General features: G+C 35.0%; 1 protein-coding gene across 2 annotated transcripts; it reads left to right on the forward strand.

Moving 5' to 3' along the window:
- Positions 1–870: 870 nt before the first annotated feature.
- LOC140813484 (calmodulin-binding transcription activator 2-like) lies at positions 871–12637 on the forward strand. Of its 2 annotated transcripts, none has more exons than XM_073171966.1 (13): positions 871–1031; positions 1823–1942; positions 3077–3192; positions 3860–3948; positions 4741–4783; positions 6891–7029; positions 7172–7396; positions 7484–7542; positions 8480–8917; positions 9155–9846; positions 10373–10943; positions 11270–11593; positions 12359–12637. In XM_073171966.1, exons 1-13 carry the CDS (start codon positions 992–994, stop codon positions 12476–12478), a joined length of 2976 nt encoding a protein of 991 aa, XP_073028067.1. In that variant the 5' UTR covers positions 871–991; the 3' UTR covers positions 12479–12637. The 2 variants fall into 2 exon arrangements, with proteins under 2 accessions (XP_073028067.1, XP_073028068.1); XM_073171967.1 differs by having other exon boundaries at positions 986–1031; positions 1823–1938.
- The last annotated feature ends 3604 nt before the right edge of the window (positions 12638–16241 follow it).

Raw genomic sequence — 16241 nt, forward strand, 5'->3', positions numbered from 1 at the left:
CGAGGAATCAAACGATCTCATGAGTTAATTTTATTAGACTAATTTTTAAGTAAGTCATATCAAAAATATTATTTATTCTTGTAAATAAAGTAATACCTACACACGGATGAATAAGAATTTACCTATTTTACGAAATGGAAACTTGACTTCAATTGGCCCATTCCCCGACACGAAACAGGGTAAATATATGGTGCACCGGTTCACAGAAATTCTGTCGGAAGCAGCAACTATTGTCCATATGTCATATTTTCATTGGTTGTTGATAGTCTGATGGACAGGATGGATGGATAGTCCGCGGCGGTGAGGAGGAAGCAAAACTCTGTGTGCTATTTTTTAAAAAATTTGCGCATTTATAAATTTTTTATTTTATAAAAAGATTTGAATCCAAAATATTTTTATATATTTAACCTTCAAAATCATTTATAAAATGTTTAATCAGTTTTATAAGAGATTATTTTGAATATTTAGAATAGAACATTTTTCATTCAGTTTAAAAACTAAACAAAATATGATCTTCACAAAAAAATTTATAAAATCGTTTCACGAGATTAATTTTGTGAGACAGATTTTTTAACTGATCGATTCATTTAACAATATTGTATTTAATGTCAAAAGTACTATTTTTCAATCTAGATGTGAACTACATTGATTCATCTCATGAATATACATAATTTTTTTTTTAAGAAAAACTTTATAATTGCTCAGTGCTGAGTTCGATCATAAATTTCAAAAACAAAGTTATTGTAATAATAATAATTTTCTTTTAAAAAGTAATGTCGTTAAAGATAAATTTCATTATTAACACGTTTTTCGTAAATAAAATAAAAAAGATAAATGAACTAAAGGTCTCTCTCTCTCTCTCCCTCTCTGTATGCATCGCGTATACATACATCTATCTACATGAGGTGATTGAAGAGCTGTGGTACTTATATCAAAAAAAAAAAAAGAGGAGGAGGAGGAGAAGAGCTGTGGTACTGTGATCCAGTCATCCATGGCTGAAAGCGGATCGCACGGTCTAGGGTTCCAATTTGGTATGACTTATATTCTGCCTTTTACTGCGATTTACTTTTTTTTTTGTGTGGAATCAAGTGAATTCAGTTTTTTTTACTTCAATTTAAGAGCAGCTATACTTTCAGTTTTGAGCTCCATTTGTGAATGGAGAGAATTGATATGGAAATAGTGCGGTAGTATGGTAAATGATGAAACTTGAAATCTGCAAACCCTCGATTTCTTCCTCGTCTATAAAATGCATAGAAAGGTTGACTTATTCTTATGCAGCTTTTTTTTTAAAGAAACTTTATGCCAAGCTATTAAAGATTATCAGGTTGAGCATCCGCAAAACACAGAACATAAAGATTTTTTTTAATTACAATGGGGGTGGGGTTTTTTGCTTTAACTTGGGATCGAACCCACACCTCCCTCTATTGGGCGAGTGATTCACGCCGCTGCGCCACTAGGAGTGTTGGCTGAACATAAAGATTTTCACACTTTATGAAATATCACCAACGCGAGTTTTCATAAGTAGAACTCATTTTTATTTTTCAATACATGTTTCGTTATTCTCTGTTGAATGAGATATAACAAGAATGTCAGAAGACTGCTCTTTCTCGAGTCCATTCTTTCATCCACGGACTGGATGTATTTATTCATAATTAAACTTTATTCTTAGTTCTCTTGGAGCATACAGCCATATACATGCGTTCATGCATACAGGTGTATATAAGTGTGCTTTTGTCAATGTCTATGAAATGCAGACACACACACACACACATTTATCTTTGGTAGTTGTGAAGCACAACAAACTTATTCTGTTTTTGTGCAGATATTAATCAGATATTGTCAGAAGCCCAACATCGGTGGCTGAGACCTGCGGAAATTTGCGAAATTCTTAGTAACTATCAAAAGTTTCGTGTCTCTCCTGAGGCTCCAAATAACCCAGTCAGTACGTCTTTGTTATCTAGTCAATTATCGTGTTCGTTTTCGTTATCGATGTCTCATGGTCAGATGGTTTTACTCTGGATAGTGTTACTAGTCATGTTGCCAATAAAAGAAAACAATCTTTTGCCAGGAAATAAACTTAAACTATTAATTTTTTGTAGACCAATTTTAACATCAGAATTTGTGCTGCCGTTTACGAGAGCCTAATGCAGTATATTTATTTCATCATGTAATACTATCATTTGTGTCCCATAAACACCTGTCCAAACTGATCGTACCAGCAACTGTTTGAAGGCGTTTTGTGAGGTTTAGACTAGGAACTCTGCTAGTAAGTTGAGCACAAATATACAATAAACGGCTATAGATTGAGTCAAACTCTGTTAAAAAATGTTTGGAGGACGAATAAGTGAATTCTTAGAAAAATAATTAGCCATCACTAGCTACCTTGATAAAAATGCAGTTTTGTTCATCCGCAACCTCATTCATACTCAGTGTATCTGCGATGTGATCTGTTTTACCTGGTCCAGAAGGTTTTATGGCAAAAATTTGCATCGATATCAAATATCGTCATGGTTTTGTTTGAAAAAGCTCTCAAAATGATAGCTTTCATTGTGAATGCCTCTAAGGAATGACATTACTAGTGAACCCGAGGAAATGTTTATCTCTCTTTCACCTGTGTGGTCGTGTGTTCTGTGTTATGGTCTATTCTCAATATCAGCTGTCTGCTGCTTCAGTTTTACTTAATAAGTCGAGCTCTTTGTCCTTATAATTGAATATTCCAAATAAAATTATTTACCTATTTGACATGTTGTAAATCTAGTTTTGTTGTTTTCTGAAAATATTCTGTCAGCTTATACAAGCTAGTTGAATAAGACTTGGAAAGTTATAATTGGTTTTGTTTCGTTTTGGATTAAGACAATTTATTGCTGATATTACTGTCTCTCTGGAGGAAATATCTCTTTTATCATATGTGTTTCAGGAAAGAATGGGATATTAATTGAACTGAAACCGCGGAATGTATTTCATGCTGCTGAATTTGGGTCTGCTGGATAGAACTTGTTTCCAATATCACTGTAATATTTGGTCAAGTTCGTCTCTTGCTACAGGTCAATTTAACACAGAAGCATGTTTGTGTCAGGTGGTTCTACTTTTCTTTTTGATCGGAAGGTATTAAGATACTTCCGCAAGGATGGACATAACTGGAGAAAGAAGAAGGATGGGAAAACTGTTAAAGAAGCCCATGAGAAACTGAAGGTAAGCTGAATTGCATACAACCTATCCCCTGTTGTGCTGAAATTTGTTCATTGTTTATTTGATGAAATGCGCCTAGAAATGGGATGTTTTATATACCAGAGAGTAATTTCTAAAACTAGTTGGCCAGGTTGGTTAGATAGAAAAAGTGGTCAGTTGCTCTAGCTAGTCCTTGCTTATTAATGAATTATTTCAACATCCAAACCGAATAGACTTAGTGTGGAATGTTATGGAATACTGATTGATGATTATACCTATTGTTGTCATTGGTCCTTCATTAGACTAGCTAATACGGTTGACTTTTGAACCTTTCATCTATTCTTCACGGGACTGGAATGATTAGTTCAAGTGTTCATTTCGTACATATTTTACTTGATACGATTCACATCCACTCACAATTTTTTCTGCCTGAGTTTTCTGTTTATTGTATACCAGTTGCATACTACTTTAATCCTAATGCACATATATCTGAGCACGATGTATGAAAGCTTTTGTAAAAGCATGCTTCAGATTTTAATTTTAATGAAATCAAATGTAATGTGAACCCAGTGGTGGCCGTTGAACTGCTGGGTAACATTGATGTTCGTTGACTACTGTCTATAGAACTATAACATAACTATCATTGACATATTCTTGGTGATTTTAATTGATTGATTTAAGTTTGCTTTAGGTTGGAAGCGTTGATATGTTGCATTGTTACTATGCCCATGGAGAGGATAATGAAAATTTTCAAAGGCGGAGCTACTGGTTGCTTGAGCCGTAAGTCCCATTGAATATGTGATCCACTAAGATTTAGTGTCTTGGGTGCATCTCATTAATGGTGCCAGTACTTTACTTGTGCTATTATGCTATACCTATCATAAGAAATAGCTAGTATCACAATTATATATATATATATATATATTTTATCCACTTCTGGTTTCCTTTCTATGAAAATTATTTTTTGACTGTAGAACAACCTCCCTTTTAATGTTCAATCATAACAATTGGTTATTTGTTCCCCTCTTAAATAATGTTTATGGGCTACTGCTACTCAGTACATCAGTATGGTCAATTAGTCATGGTGTCTATATTGAGCATAAACTTAGAATTAACTGAAGCTTATGGTAATGACTACAAGCTTTGCGAGATTGGCCAATTATGAAATAGACCCCTTGAAGAAAAATGGATTCGTTATCATTGAGCTGAATCCGTTCATGCGTTTGGTTTGTACAAAACTTGTTCCAAGTCTTGGACTAATATCATTAAATCATGTATACTGAAAAAATATATCATTATATTATTATTGTTGCTGGAATTGTTGCTTCAACTTACCTTACGTGGTCTTTGATTGTTAATTATATTTTTATTTTCATTTTCTTGTCTATTTGTCTTATGTAAGTTTTAAATTGATGGCACATAGCATGTAATTGGAGTGAATGTGTAATTAAAATATGTGATTATGCTTCCTTTGGGGAAACCACAATTCATGGAATCTTTGTAGTTACGATTGATTGTGAATCAATCCTTCGAAATAATCAATGGATAACTTGACCATTTTCTAATTGGCAGGGATCTCATGCACATAGTATTTGTCCACTATTTGGGAGTTAAGGTGAGACTTAATTAGAATTCATAAAATAAATTTTATTCGATACTCTCTGGTTGCAGTTTTTTCTAAACATCATAAGAGGATCAATTTGTGAACTCTTTGTGAGGGCCCGTGCTTCTAATTAATATTTAATTATCTAACAAAAATGATTAATTAGTGTAAGAAGTGAAAACGAGTTTAAAATGTCATTTGAGCCTATAGAAATTTCGGCATGATCTCCCCGTAAGTTGGACATCCCAAAAATTTAAAACACGACGACATCAATATACGCCCGAAAATAACATCAATTTCATAATCAAACATGCCAATATCCTACAGCCGCACTGGCCAAGACTAAACACAACATATCACAAACAATCCAAAACAACATAAAAACATCAGCTACACAGGGCATTTCCCTAGCAAAAGTATCAAACTAGTATAATATATAGAAATCTGGAACTCTGACACAAACAGACTGACTACTGGGTACCACTCGCTGACGCTCCACCAGACACGTCAAATCCCCTGGAATGACCTGTTGTGGCACCAAAAACAACCACAAGATAAAAGAAAACAGGGGTTGGACCTCGGTACGACAAACCAGTAAAATTACGACGTATATAAAAGATATGTAATAATACCAAGTAAATACAATGATATGCGATGCATGAATGGTAACAATGGAATAACGGATACCAAACCGAGTCCAAACAAATAGCATCATCAACAAAAACAGTGGTCACCCGTGCCAGGAATGCAATATCGAATTGCCGATCGTCCATGCACGTAGCATCGAGAATGCGAGTAGCTAAGTCGCTTGTCCCTAGCTTGTCATTTGGGAATGTGGTTAATCCTAACTCACTCGTATGTCTGATGACTCAGTATATATCTCAACATAATCAACATAAATCACGGTCAAAAGAGTCAAGACTCAATATGTTATGTCAATACAATTAATGCATGAATGCATCAGAATAAACATTTTTTTATAGAACAGAGTAAACATTCAAGCACATTATAGCAACCAACATCTACTGAAATTTTTACACACCAATATAAGTGTCATAATAATATATGTTTGAGCATATCTCAACTACAAACTTATAATACCACAATAATTCTTAAGGACTTTCTGATGAATTCGTCCAACGATATAATTTGCAATATCAATTCGCTATATACTTCAATAAACTGCATTCTAACTGACTAAAACAATTTAAATCGGAGCGGTTAAAAATCGAATTCTCGGCAGCCTATAAGCCCATACAAAATCTGGAATTTCAAGCTTAATACCTCAAGAATCGAGGCTTAAATGCACAACGATGATCTCGCGGAGGTGGCTCGCCAGAAAAGTCGTCGGAAATACTATTCACGGTCAGAAAATAAGCTGGATGGAAATGCTTAATAATTCACTTATATAACTAAATAAACTAATCCACCAAGAACAACCAAGAATCGAAGCCAACACCTTACCTAAAACGGGATCAAAGCTCACGCGCTCAGTTGCTGGAAACAGGGCCAATCGAGCTCGAAATATTCCGCTTCATGGCAGGAAAGAGGCTAATAGACTGGTGGAAAAAGTTGCTGGCTGCTGCCCCACTTCTCCGGCAGCTGGCGGCAGCTGCGCTACTGCTGCAGAAAGAGGAGAGAAAAGCGACGAGGTGCAAGGCTGGGAGAAGCTTTTCTTTCTATTGTTGTACGCATGATACATTACAGGAGTTGGGTTGAAAATAGTTTTAAATGGGCTGGGCTCAAATGAGTTATTGGGCTCTCACCTCTTCCACATCCCATAATTTGATGTTTTTTAAATTTCCCATGAAAAAACATGCTATATAGCATGATTCCCATATGAGTAACTGGCGGAACAATCCATTGCATCTTGGTTACCTTTTTTCAAAATTGAAAGCACATTTATTCTGGTCATATAATATGTGGCCCATGAAACAGGGACGGTGTTCATAATTTTCTAGTTGTTCTCCCTGTACTAGTTTATGATCTGCAACAATTTCCCACAATCATTTGCTGCCAATGGAAGAAAATTAAGTTATTGGGTTATTATGAAGTTGGAGTTACGTAAAGAAAAAGGGGCATATCGATAAATTTTATCTCATCCCTTCTCATTCTTCAGGGTGGCAAGATGAACACCAACTATGTTAGAAACAAGGACACTGTCTTGTCAAAATCCGAAAATGATAGCATTTCTACCACTTTTCATGGTGCTAGCCCCACCAGCACGTTGTCCTCAGCTAATGAAGATGCTGAATCTGGTAACTGTTTGTAACACCCCCCCCCCCCCCACCCCCCCAACAAAAAAAATGGTAAATAATGTTTTATCGAGCATCGAACTTGATATTCAAGAGTGTTTCCTTCTTGTTTCTCGTGGATTCATGGTCATTTTACCTACCATAGAGGACAATCACCAAGCAAATTCTAGATTTCATTCGTATCCGGAGTCACCATTGCGCAACGACAGTCATTCTACCCTATCAAGTTCTTATGATGTATCTTCCCCAAATTATGCAACACATTTTCGGAGGCATAGGGATGTTTCTGGTGGAAGCAAATTTGTATCTAGTTTTCAACCAACACTTGATTTGGGATCTGGGCAAGAAGCTTCGGGAAAGTACGCCGCAGGTTCGATAACATATTACCAGAATCATCCTTATAATTCAATTTTTCATATTCAGTCCAAGAATAATATCATGTGCTTGTTTTGAACAGGTGAGCTTACCGATAAAGAGGAATCTGTGTGTTACTTTCCTGTCCAAGCCAAGGTTGAGGTACTTTTCCTGACACACTTTGGAGTCTTTAACAAACAATGAACCCCCTTCGAATATTTGATTTGCAAACAATGAGAATCAAGCATTTTGCTGCAAAACGAACAATTTACTCTGAAATACTCATATCCTTTGTTTACCGAAGAACTTCCCTTGATAGTCTCCTTGGTCAATATTGCGCGATTGTCCTGTCCTTGATGTGATTTTCTACTGCCATGGTTAAACTCTCTTGTTGTGGATGAAGCTGCCAAAAATGTGAATTCCATTATTTGTTATGTGATATTATTATACAACTTTTCACACAAACTCACCACTATACAAATTCAAACCCTATTTTTAAGAACTTTTCTTTCTTGTAGCCTTTGCCATTCAAGCAAATGGTGCGTGTTTAATGTAATGGGGTTTCTAAAATTATTATCATACCTGAAACCATTATTAATGACCTATTTTTGTGACAGTCCTTTGATTATTTTCCTCTGTTGTATTTGTCTTCTCATATTGGTCTAGATTAATATGAATTACGAAAAGATTAAACGCGCTTTGATAAAAAAGAGGCCCTTTATCCTACATTGATTGCAAGCTCCTTTTTCTGATCCCCGTGACATCCAGGTGCATGCCTGATGAATGTTAATCAAATGAATGCTGATTAAAAAGTTTAATATGTCTCACAGCAAGTTGTATAAACATGGCAATTAAACTTTTTTGTAGATTTCTTGCTATGTTGCGTTGAAATATAAGAACCAGCAAACTGTTACTCAAATCGTTCCAACTACTTAATTTGCTTCACTATTTTATTTAAACATGACGTAATTCCATCTTTCCCTCGCGATGTTTCTAGAGACCCCTCATTGAGCTTGCGCAAGCTGACCATGAGATCTCAAATTTACCTCATGATTGTGCTAGTAAGCTGTCTGACGTGAAACATCTTTTCTTGAATCAGGAGAACAATATAGATCCATTTTGCAATCATCCTGGGGAGCATAAAGATCAGTCTGAACAGAGGAATCTTCAGGCAGAAATGGAAATTAGAAGTGCTGTCAATCCAAATTTGGAGAATATCAAGGATACAGTAGGGAATGAAAACTACTCATTCTTACTGAAAAAGCCGCTGATAAATTCATTGCAAATGGATGGAAACTTGAAGAAAGTTGACAGCTTCACCCGCTGGATGGCTAAGGAGCTTGGAGAAGCTGACGAATTGGATATGCTGTCAAGTAACAGGCTTTCATGGAATATTATGGGGAGTGAGTACGACTCCAATATCTCAGCTCAATTGGAAGTGGATGCAGACTCGCTGAGCTCTTCTATTTTGGGAGACCAGCTTTTCAGTATTATTGATTTTTCTCCAAACTGGACTTACTCTAATTGGGATTGCAAGGTACAAAATGACTATCTTTGTTCTGTATGTCTAGGGAATCTACCTCAATTTATCATTGAAATTAGTTCTGATCTGCTTGTGATGTAAACTGGTTTGCAAAATCTCCATGTTTGCAAGAGGTCCATGTGGTCAGTAGTATAAAGTCTGTACTAACATGCTAATGTAAGTTTAAAAATGGGCTATTAAATTACCGTGCTTAATGTTGCTGTATGCACACATTATGTTTCCATAAATCAGGTTCTCATTATTGGAAAATTTCTCAAGAGTGGATTAGAGTTCTCAAAATGCAAATGGTCAATTATGTTTGGAGAGATGGAGATTCCAGCTGATGTTTTAGCAGATGGGATTCTTTGTTCCCATGCTCCACTACACAAGCCTGGACTTGTCGCTTTCTATGTCACTTGTTCCAACAGGCTCGCTTGCAGCGAAATACGAGAATTCGAATATAGGTGTGGACACGATCAAAATATTGGTGCTACAGATGTAAATGCAGCTGTTGTAACTGTGATGCATCTCTACCGACGACTTGAGATGCTATTATGCCAAAGACCCATTGGAAGCCCTAGCGGTTTCATTGAACATGACCTTGGAAAACAAACTCTGATTCAAAAAATTGTTTCATTGATGGAGGAGAACTGCCATGATGCATTGTTAACACAAAAAAATAGCACAGCACGGCTGATGGTGACTGGAGAGGTGCTTCTTGAAAAGCATCTAAAAGAGAAATTTTATTATTGGCTGCTTCAAAGAATAAATGAAGAAGATACAGTGCCAATAGTTGTTGATGACAGAGGTCAAGGTGTTCTACACTTGGCAGCTGCTCTTGGTTTTAATTGGGTCTTCCAGCCAATTATCATTCCAGGAGTTAGTTTGGATTTTCGAGACGTGAATGGATGGACAGCACTTCATTGGGCTGCATTTTATGGCAGGTGTAGTGTCTTGAACTCATCTTCCAATCAAAACACGTCATTCGTCTTCACTTATTTATTTGCACTTGTGCCTATGGCATAAATGATACTTGGGGAACATAAACTGTGCAAGCTTACCTGCTGTATTGTTTGTAATACTTATTCTGCTCTATCATGGTGATAAATAAATGTTCCTAGCTTTAGAATTCCATTTTTAATTATGAACAAAATGTGGATTTTTCCCTCCTTTCACCACTAGTTTCAGCTATTCATTTGTTATATGAGTTGATTCTTACACTTTTCTGACCTCAATGAGTTTTTTAATATTTGTTCATCTGACCACCTAATTGTAGGCCTTTAATATGTCTAATTATATTGTGCTACGTTTTGGGATTGATTTTATGTACCATATAAACAAGAAGGTATTAGTGAAAATCCTTCATCTGGATTTAATCTGAGGTTACCTTTCCTAATCATGCATCTTTTTTTGGTAAAAAATTGTAAAAGAAACAGTTTAATTTAATGCTAACATGTTCTTGTTTCTTAGGGAGGACACAGTTGCTGCTCTTGTTTCCCTAGGTGCAGCTCCTGGAGCGCTGACAGACCCATCTGCTGAATATCCGCTGGGTAGAACTCCAGCAGATCTGGCTTCTTCCAGTGGACACAAGGGGATATCTGGTTTTCTAGCTGAGACTTTCCTGACCACACATCTCACAACTCTTAGGATGAATGATCCGGATGAAGATGGTATACCAGAAGTTTCTGGAAGGAATGCTATACATACAGTTTCGGAACGTTTAGCAGTCCCTACAAATGAAGAGGAGGTACCAGATACACTCTCACTCAAGGATTCACTTGCCGCTGTCTGTAATGCATCACAAGCAGCAGCTCGCATTCACCAAATTTTCCGCATCCAGTCATTTCAGAGGAAGCAATTTACTGAACAGGGGTGTGATGAGTTGCTGAGTTCAGATGAGCATGCTATTTCTCTTTTAGCTGTTAGAAGTTCCAGATTACGTTTGGCCAATGCTGCTGCTGTGCACATCCAGAAAAAGTTTCGTGGTTGGAAAAAGCGGAAGGAATTTCTGCAAATTCGGCAAAAAGTTGTTAAAATTCAGGTGCCATCTCTCACTCCAAGGAATGAAGCATTTTGGTTTTTGAAAAATAAATTGTGTACATCATTTTATATCCTTGTGATCAGACAACAACACATGTCAAGTTTATCATGGCATGCACATTTTTTCATTTACGAGAAAAACTAGACTACTTTAATCTGTACGCATGACAAAAGAACAGCCATACTCTAGATTCTCGATCTAAGCATAACCACATAGTTTCCCACATCAGGACGCTTGAACCAATCGTACCTTCTTTATTAGTTGACTAACAATCCTCTTTTTAAACTATTTTAACACCCCTGACATTTCTTTGTGTACGGCATCAGGCTCATGTGAGGGGGCATCAGGCAAGGAAGAAACATAAAAGTATTATGTGGCCAGTGGGAATATTGGAGAAGGTGATTTTGCGCTGGAGACGTAAAGGGCGTGGTTTCCGTGGATTTGGGTCAGATGTGGTCCAAGATGGGCCTAACATGCATGGCACTAGGTCGCCGGAAGACAATTATGATGTTCTGAAGGAAGGAAGAAGACAAACTGAAGAAAGGATGCAAAAAGCACTTGCAAGGGTGAAATCTATGGCCCAATACCCTGAAGCCAGAGCTCAGTACCGTAGACTGCTAACTGCTGCTGAAGGGTTCCGAGAAACAAAGGTACGACTGTTGATGCTTTGGTGAAATGAATTCACATAAACTAATGAAAGGTGCAAATGATGTTTACAGTAACCTTTTTCTAGTATATGCCATCAGAAGTAAAGATCATTTATTCTCAGTCAAAACTTGTCCGAATGCTCGTCTAGAGGTCTTCTAAAGGATATGTTTTAAGATTATTTTGTCCCGTCAAGTTCTGTGCCAAATCTGGATCACTATCGTAATGGAAGCCACTAACATATTTCTCCATTATCATCAACTTAAGGAAATTATGGAGCAGCAATTCTGGTTTTAATAATGACATTCTTCTTTACCTGTCTTGTTATTCAGCATCAACTCTCTTGCTTAAAAAATGATAAAATGGTGGGTGGTATATATCATATAGTATGTATCATCATAACATTGTTAAATCCTATGATCATGATGATCTCGAAGTGTTTCAACGAGAACTGTTCTGAGAGATATCCATCAAACCTTGGCTCATCACAAGTTTCTGGCACAACAAAGCTATGTTTTGCTAGAGACTAAGTTTCCTCTATCAATTTTTTTGGACGCACACTTTTTTGGTCAAGGGTGGAAAATCTCTCCCTCTCGTCTCGAGATCCATGTTAGGATATCAGGTGATTGAAAAAGAAAATTTGATAAATAGTGTGACAAATAATGGAAAAGAAAGTTTGATGAATGTTGCGACTATTTGAAATAGGGAGAGGAGAGAGTACAATTCCACGTCTCATTTATTTTTCTTCTCTTATTCCCCATCTTTGACAGGCTGGTTCCAATGAGATCCCAGACAACATAGAAGAAGATATAGGGTATGATGAAAGTGAAATGCTCGACATAGAGACTCTGTTGGATGATGATACTTTCATGTCTCTGGCATTCCAATGAGCACCACCAAGGTTACCATCATCACATTCATATATACCTACTACCTAGCTCTATTTGTAGTCAACTTTTTGTATATACCTAGTACTGATATGCTGACGGGATTCTAATAAAATCTCTAAATAGTAATTGAACTGAAATTCTTGAGTAAACGTTCTCTCACATGTATCATCCCTATATATATATACACACACACACACCCTCTTCCAATACCCTTTTTTTTGTTTTTTTGAAAAAAATCAGAGTTGTGGTTCTAATTCTGGTTCTATCTCTTTATTTGTGTAGGGATATAGATGATTAGATATAAGTTAAAAACATAATTAAATATTGCATTTGGATTAAAAGATTTATACTCAGCCAAGAAAATTGGAAAGAAAGATTTTATATGATTTAATATTAGATGAGTTCGAAATCCAGTATAATAATTTAAAATATAGTTGGAAAAGATAGTTGAGAATTCAAAATTAATAGTTGAGAATTCAAAATTATATAAACTAAAATCCAAACAAATTAAATGGATTTTATAGGAGATTTTTATGTCAGCTTCAAAATTATATAAACTAAAATCCAAACAAATTAAATGGATTTTATAGGAGATTTTTATGTCAGCTTCTCTGCTAAAAAATTATTACAGGCAAGAAAAGCAAGGATTTGGAGGGATTTGTGGGGTTTTGTAATATAAGAGAGGTGAATGAAAAACAAACCTTGATTATGTATACCTTCCATTATTTGACATCCTTTTCTTTAAATTAATCAATGGAAATGGCGACGGTGGGACGTCTGAACAATTTCTTGGCATTATTTAGTATTTAGGGATTTTGGATTCACATAAATCAATGGTCATTTACAAAAATACGCTATAAATATAAATAATTAACCAAAAATGCATTCAAGAAAATAACAATGAACGATGGACAATGGAGATTTACGTCAGAGGACGACCCTACATCCACGGCAGCCAACAAGAGTCGTCTTCTTTATAATCACTGAGCAAAGAATTACAAAACAAGTCAAGATTTTCATTGTAGTTGAGCGCAGAAACCCTTTACTCTACCTGTGAAAGTTGGGGTTTAGACCTGCACGAATGCTTCGTCGAAACATTTACCCGAAAGCCCTGCGAATTGCGATGGTATGACAACAATTTGCACCAACTCTAACACTTTCCCCGAACTATGAAGATGTCAGATCTGATAAAATTACATCCACGTATATCAGAACCGTCCAGCAACCCCCGGGGATCATTATACAGTCGTGGTGGTGGATTTCGATGATTATGAGGGTTGATGAGATGCTAGCATAAGGGTAGTACCCTCACACCACATCTAAGGGTTTAATTTTGATTTGAACATGTGGGGTCTACATAAATTTATGGACCCCACATGTCCAAATCAATTTTGGGCCCTTGGATCTAGCATTAGGGTACTACCCTTATGCTAGCATGAAATAATCCGATTATGAGATGGTAGTGAAGGGCGTAGTACTGGATGTGCCCACTTGTTGTGGTGCATTGTGGTGGCCTCGATGTGCTTATGTTGGAGTACATTTTTTTCGTAACCAACGTGCAACAAAAGTTTAAAAATTTTAAGTTTGAAAATTTTAAGTTTGAAAGTTCAAAACATTACTTAGATGTCGTATGATTTATAACATTCATAGGTTGTTTTAATTTATTTAATTTTGCGTGTTTGACGTCGACTCTAACTATTCAAGTTTTTAGAATATAACACTTCTAGTTGTAATTTTGTGAACGGATCTTTTTCCTTTGTATCACCTAATCAAGTCAATAATCGGAGATATAAAAATTGCAAAAAATCAGAAAATACATGAGTAAAACTTAATTTTATAATATAGATTATCAAAATCACAAAAAAACAAACATACATGATTATTAAAAAAACAAAAACAATTTTCCCTTTATTAAATGATAAATCCAATAATATTATGTTTCTCGTGATTATAATTGTGTAAATTATCTCTCAAAAAAATAATAAATCAGCAAACTATTAAATTCATATTTTTATATTTAAAATGCAAGAATAAGTATATCTTAATTACTCTCTTTTTATGTTTTATTTTCATATAATATATTTATATATATATATATATATATATCTAATATTTTTATCACAAATTATTTGACATTCAAAATATTAATTTCATTAAAAAAACCAAATTTATTTATATAATTAATCAAATATACTACATGAAAGGTTTTTCTAGGATGCTCAAGTATACGTCGACCCAGTGAACTTATGATCGGCCCCAAACAAGAGGCCGAATTTATCAATAAAACGGCTAATATTTTCTAGTTTTTTGTAATTAAAATAAAAACACCCCATATTTTCTTTATTTATTTAAATTTAATGTTTGATATCAAAATTTAATTTAATAGGAAATGTGTATGCTAAAAAAGAAACGTGGTGGTGATAAAATGGTCAATATATATTAAAAAGTCACATAATTTCTAATAAATATAGTCAAATAAATATATGATCAAATTTCTAAAGGCAAAAACTTGTGTGAGACGGTTTCACGGGTCGTATCTGTGAGACGGATCTCTTATTTGGGTTACACATACAAAAGTATTACTTTTTATGCTAAAAGTATTACTTTTTATTGTGAATATGTGTAGGATTGACCCGTCTCACAGATTATGATCCGTGATACGATCTTTCATGAGATCTACTCCTTTCTAAAATGTTTTATCCCCTAACTAATGTTATTTTATTTATTGGATAAGATTGTGTACATACGAGTGCAAGCGAGTCAAACTATTTATAAGTGCTTTGATAAAAAAATCGGTTGACATTGATTTGGTCGAGCTTGAATAGCTTGGGTTTTTACTCAACTTGAGTTCGAGTGTATGTGTGTGTGTATATATAATATGTGTGTGTGTGTGTATATATATATATATATATATATATATATATATATATATATATATGATACAAAATTTAAAAGATATTTTTGTCAATATATACCTAACATTTAAATCCTATTTTTTTTTTTTGTCGATATGCTAAGAAGACTTTCGATCTTATCGAGCACAAGCTCGATTAACTCAACACGTACATGAGTCAAGTTCTACCTCGAAATTGATAACTCGTTTAATTTTGAACTTGAACAAATAAAATTTAAATTGAGTTGAGCTTGAATAGTACTCCTTGGCTAAACTCGATTCGTGTTCACTCGAGGTGTAACGTATCGAACCGAGCTGAATATTAGTAAAAATGTAATGTTCAAATTCGGCTCGAATTAAGAATATTCGATTTCGAGCTCGATTTGAAACTCAATTTTTGGCTCGAAAGAAAATTTTAATTTGATTCGAAATCTTCAAATATATTTGTGAACTATTCGAACTACTACTCGAATTGTAATATTCAAGGATGAAAGTTAAGAAGATCAAAACGTCCAAAAATCTTGAAATATATATATATATATATATATATATATGTTATATTAGACTCGCGTATTATCGAAAAAATAATTTTAACTCAAATTGTAATAAAAAAAAATTCAAATTTGAAATGATTCAATAAATTAAAATATAAATCGAATCGGTTCAAAAACTCACGATTCAATTCATTTGTCTTCTCCACAACCAAAGAGTATAAAAACCAAGGTTCTAAAAAGCGTGAAGCGCCCCGAAGCGTGAATGTCGAGCTTCAAGCTTTTCAAGCTTAAGCGAGATTAGCACATGCTTAAGCGTGAAAAAGCGTTTTTTATATTCAGTGTAATTGTAATTATCTCAAACCAATAAATAGATAAA

The sequence above is a fragment of the Primulina eburnea genome, chromosome 15, assembly GCF_022965805.1.
Source record: "Primulina eburnea isolate SZY01 chromosome 15, ASM2296580v1, whole genome shotgun sequence".
NCBI classification, from domain to species: domain Eukaryota; kingdom Viridiplantae; phylum Streptophyta; class Magnoliopsida; order Lamiales; family Gesneriaceae; genus Primulina; species Primulina eburnea.

Excerpts from the sequence above, each read along its gene's own strand:
- LOC140813484 (XM_073171966.1), top strand. The coding sequence starts at position 992 with ATGGCTGAAAGCGGATCGCACGGTCTAGGGTTCCAATTTG. Across the intron at positions 7,543-8,479 it reads CTGTCCAAGCCAAGGTTGAG|GAGAACAATATAGATCCATT; the intron begins GTACTTTTCCTG and ends TTCTTGAATCAG. Across the intron at positions 10,944-11,269 it reads AAAAAGTTGTTAAAATTCAG|GCTCATGTGAGGGGGCATCA; the intron begins GTGCCATCTCTC and ends GTACGGCATCAG.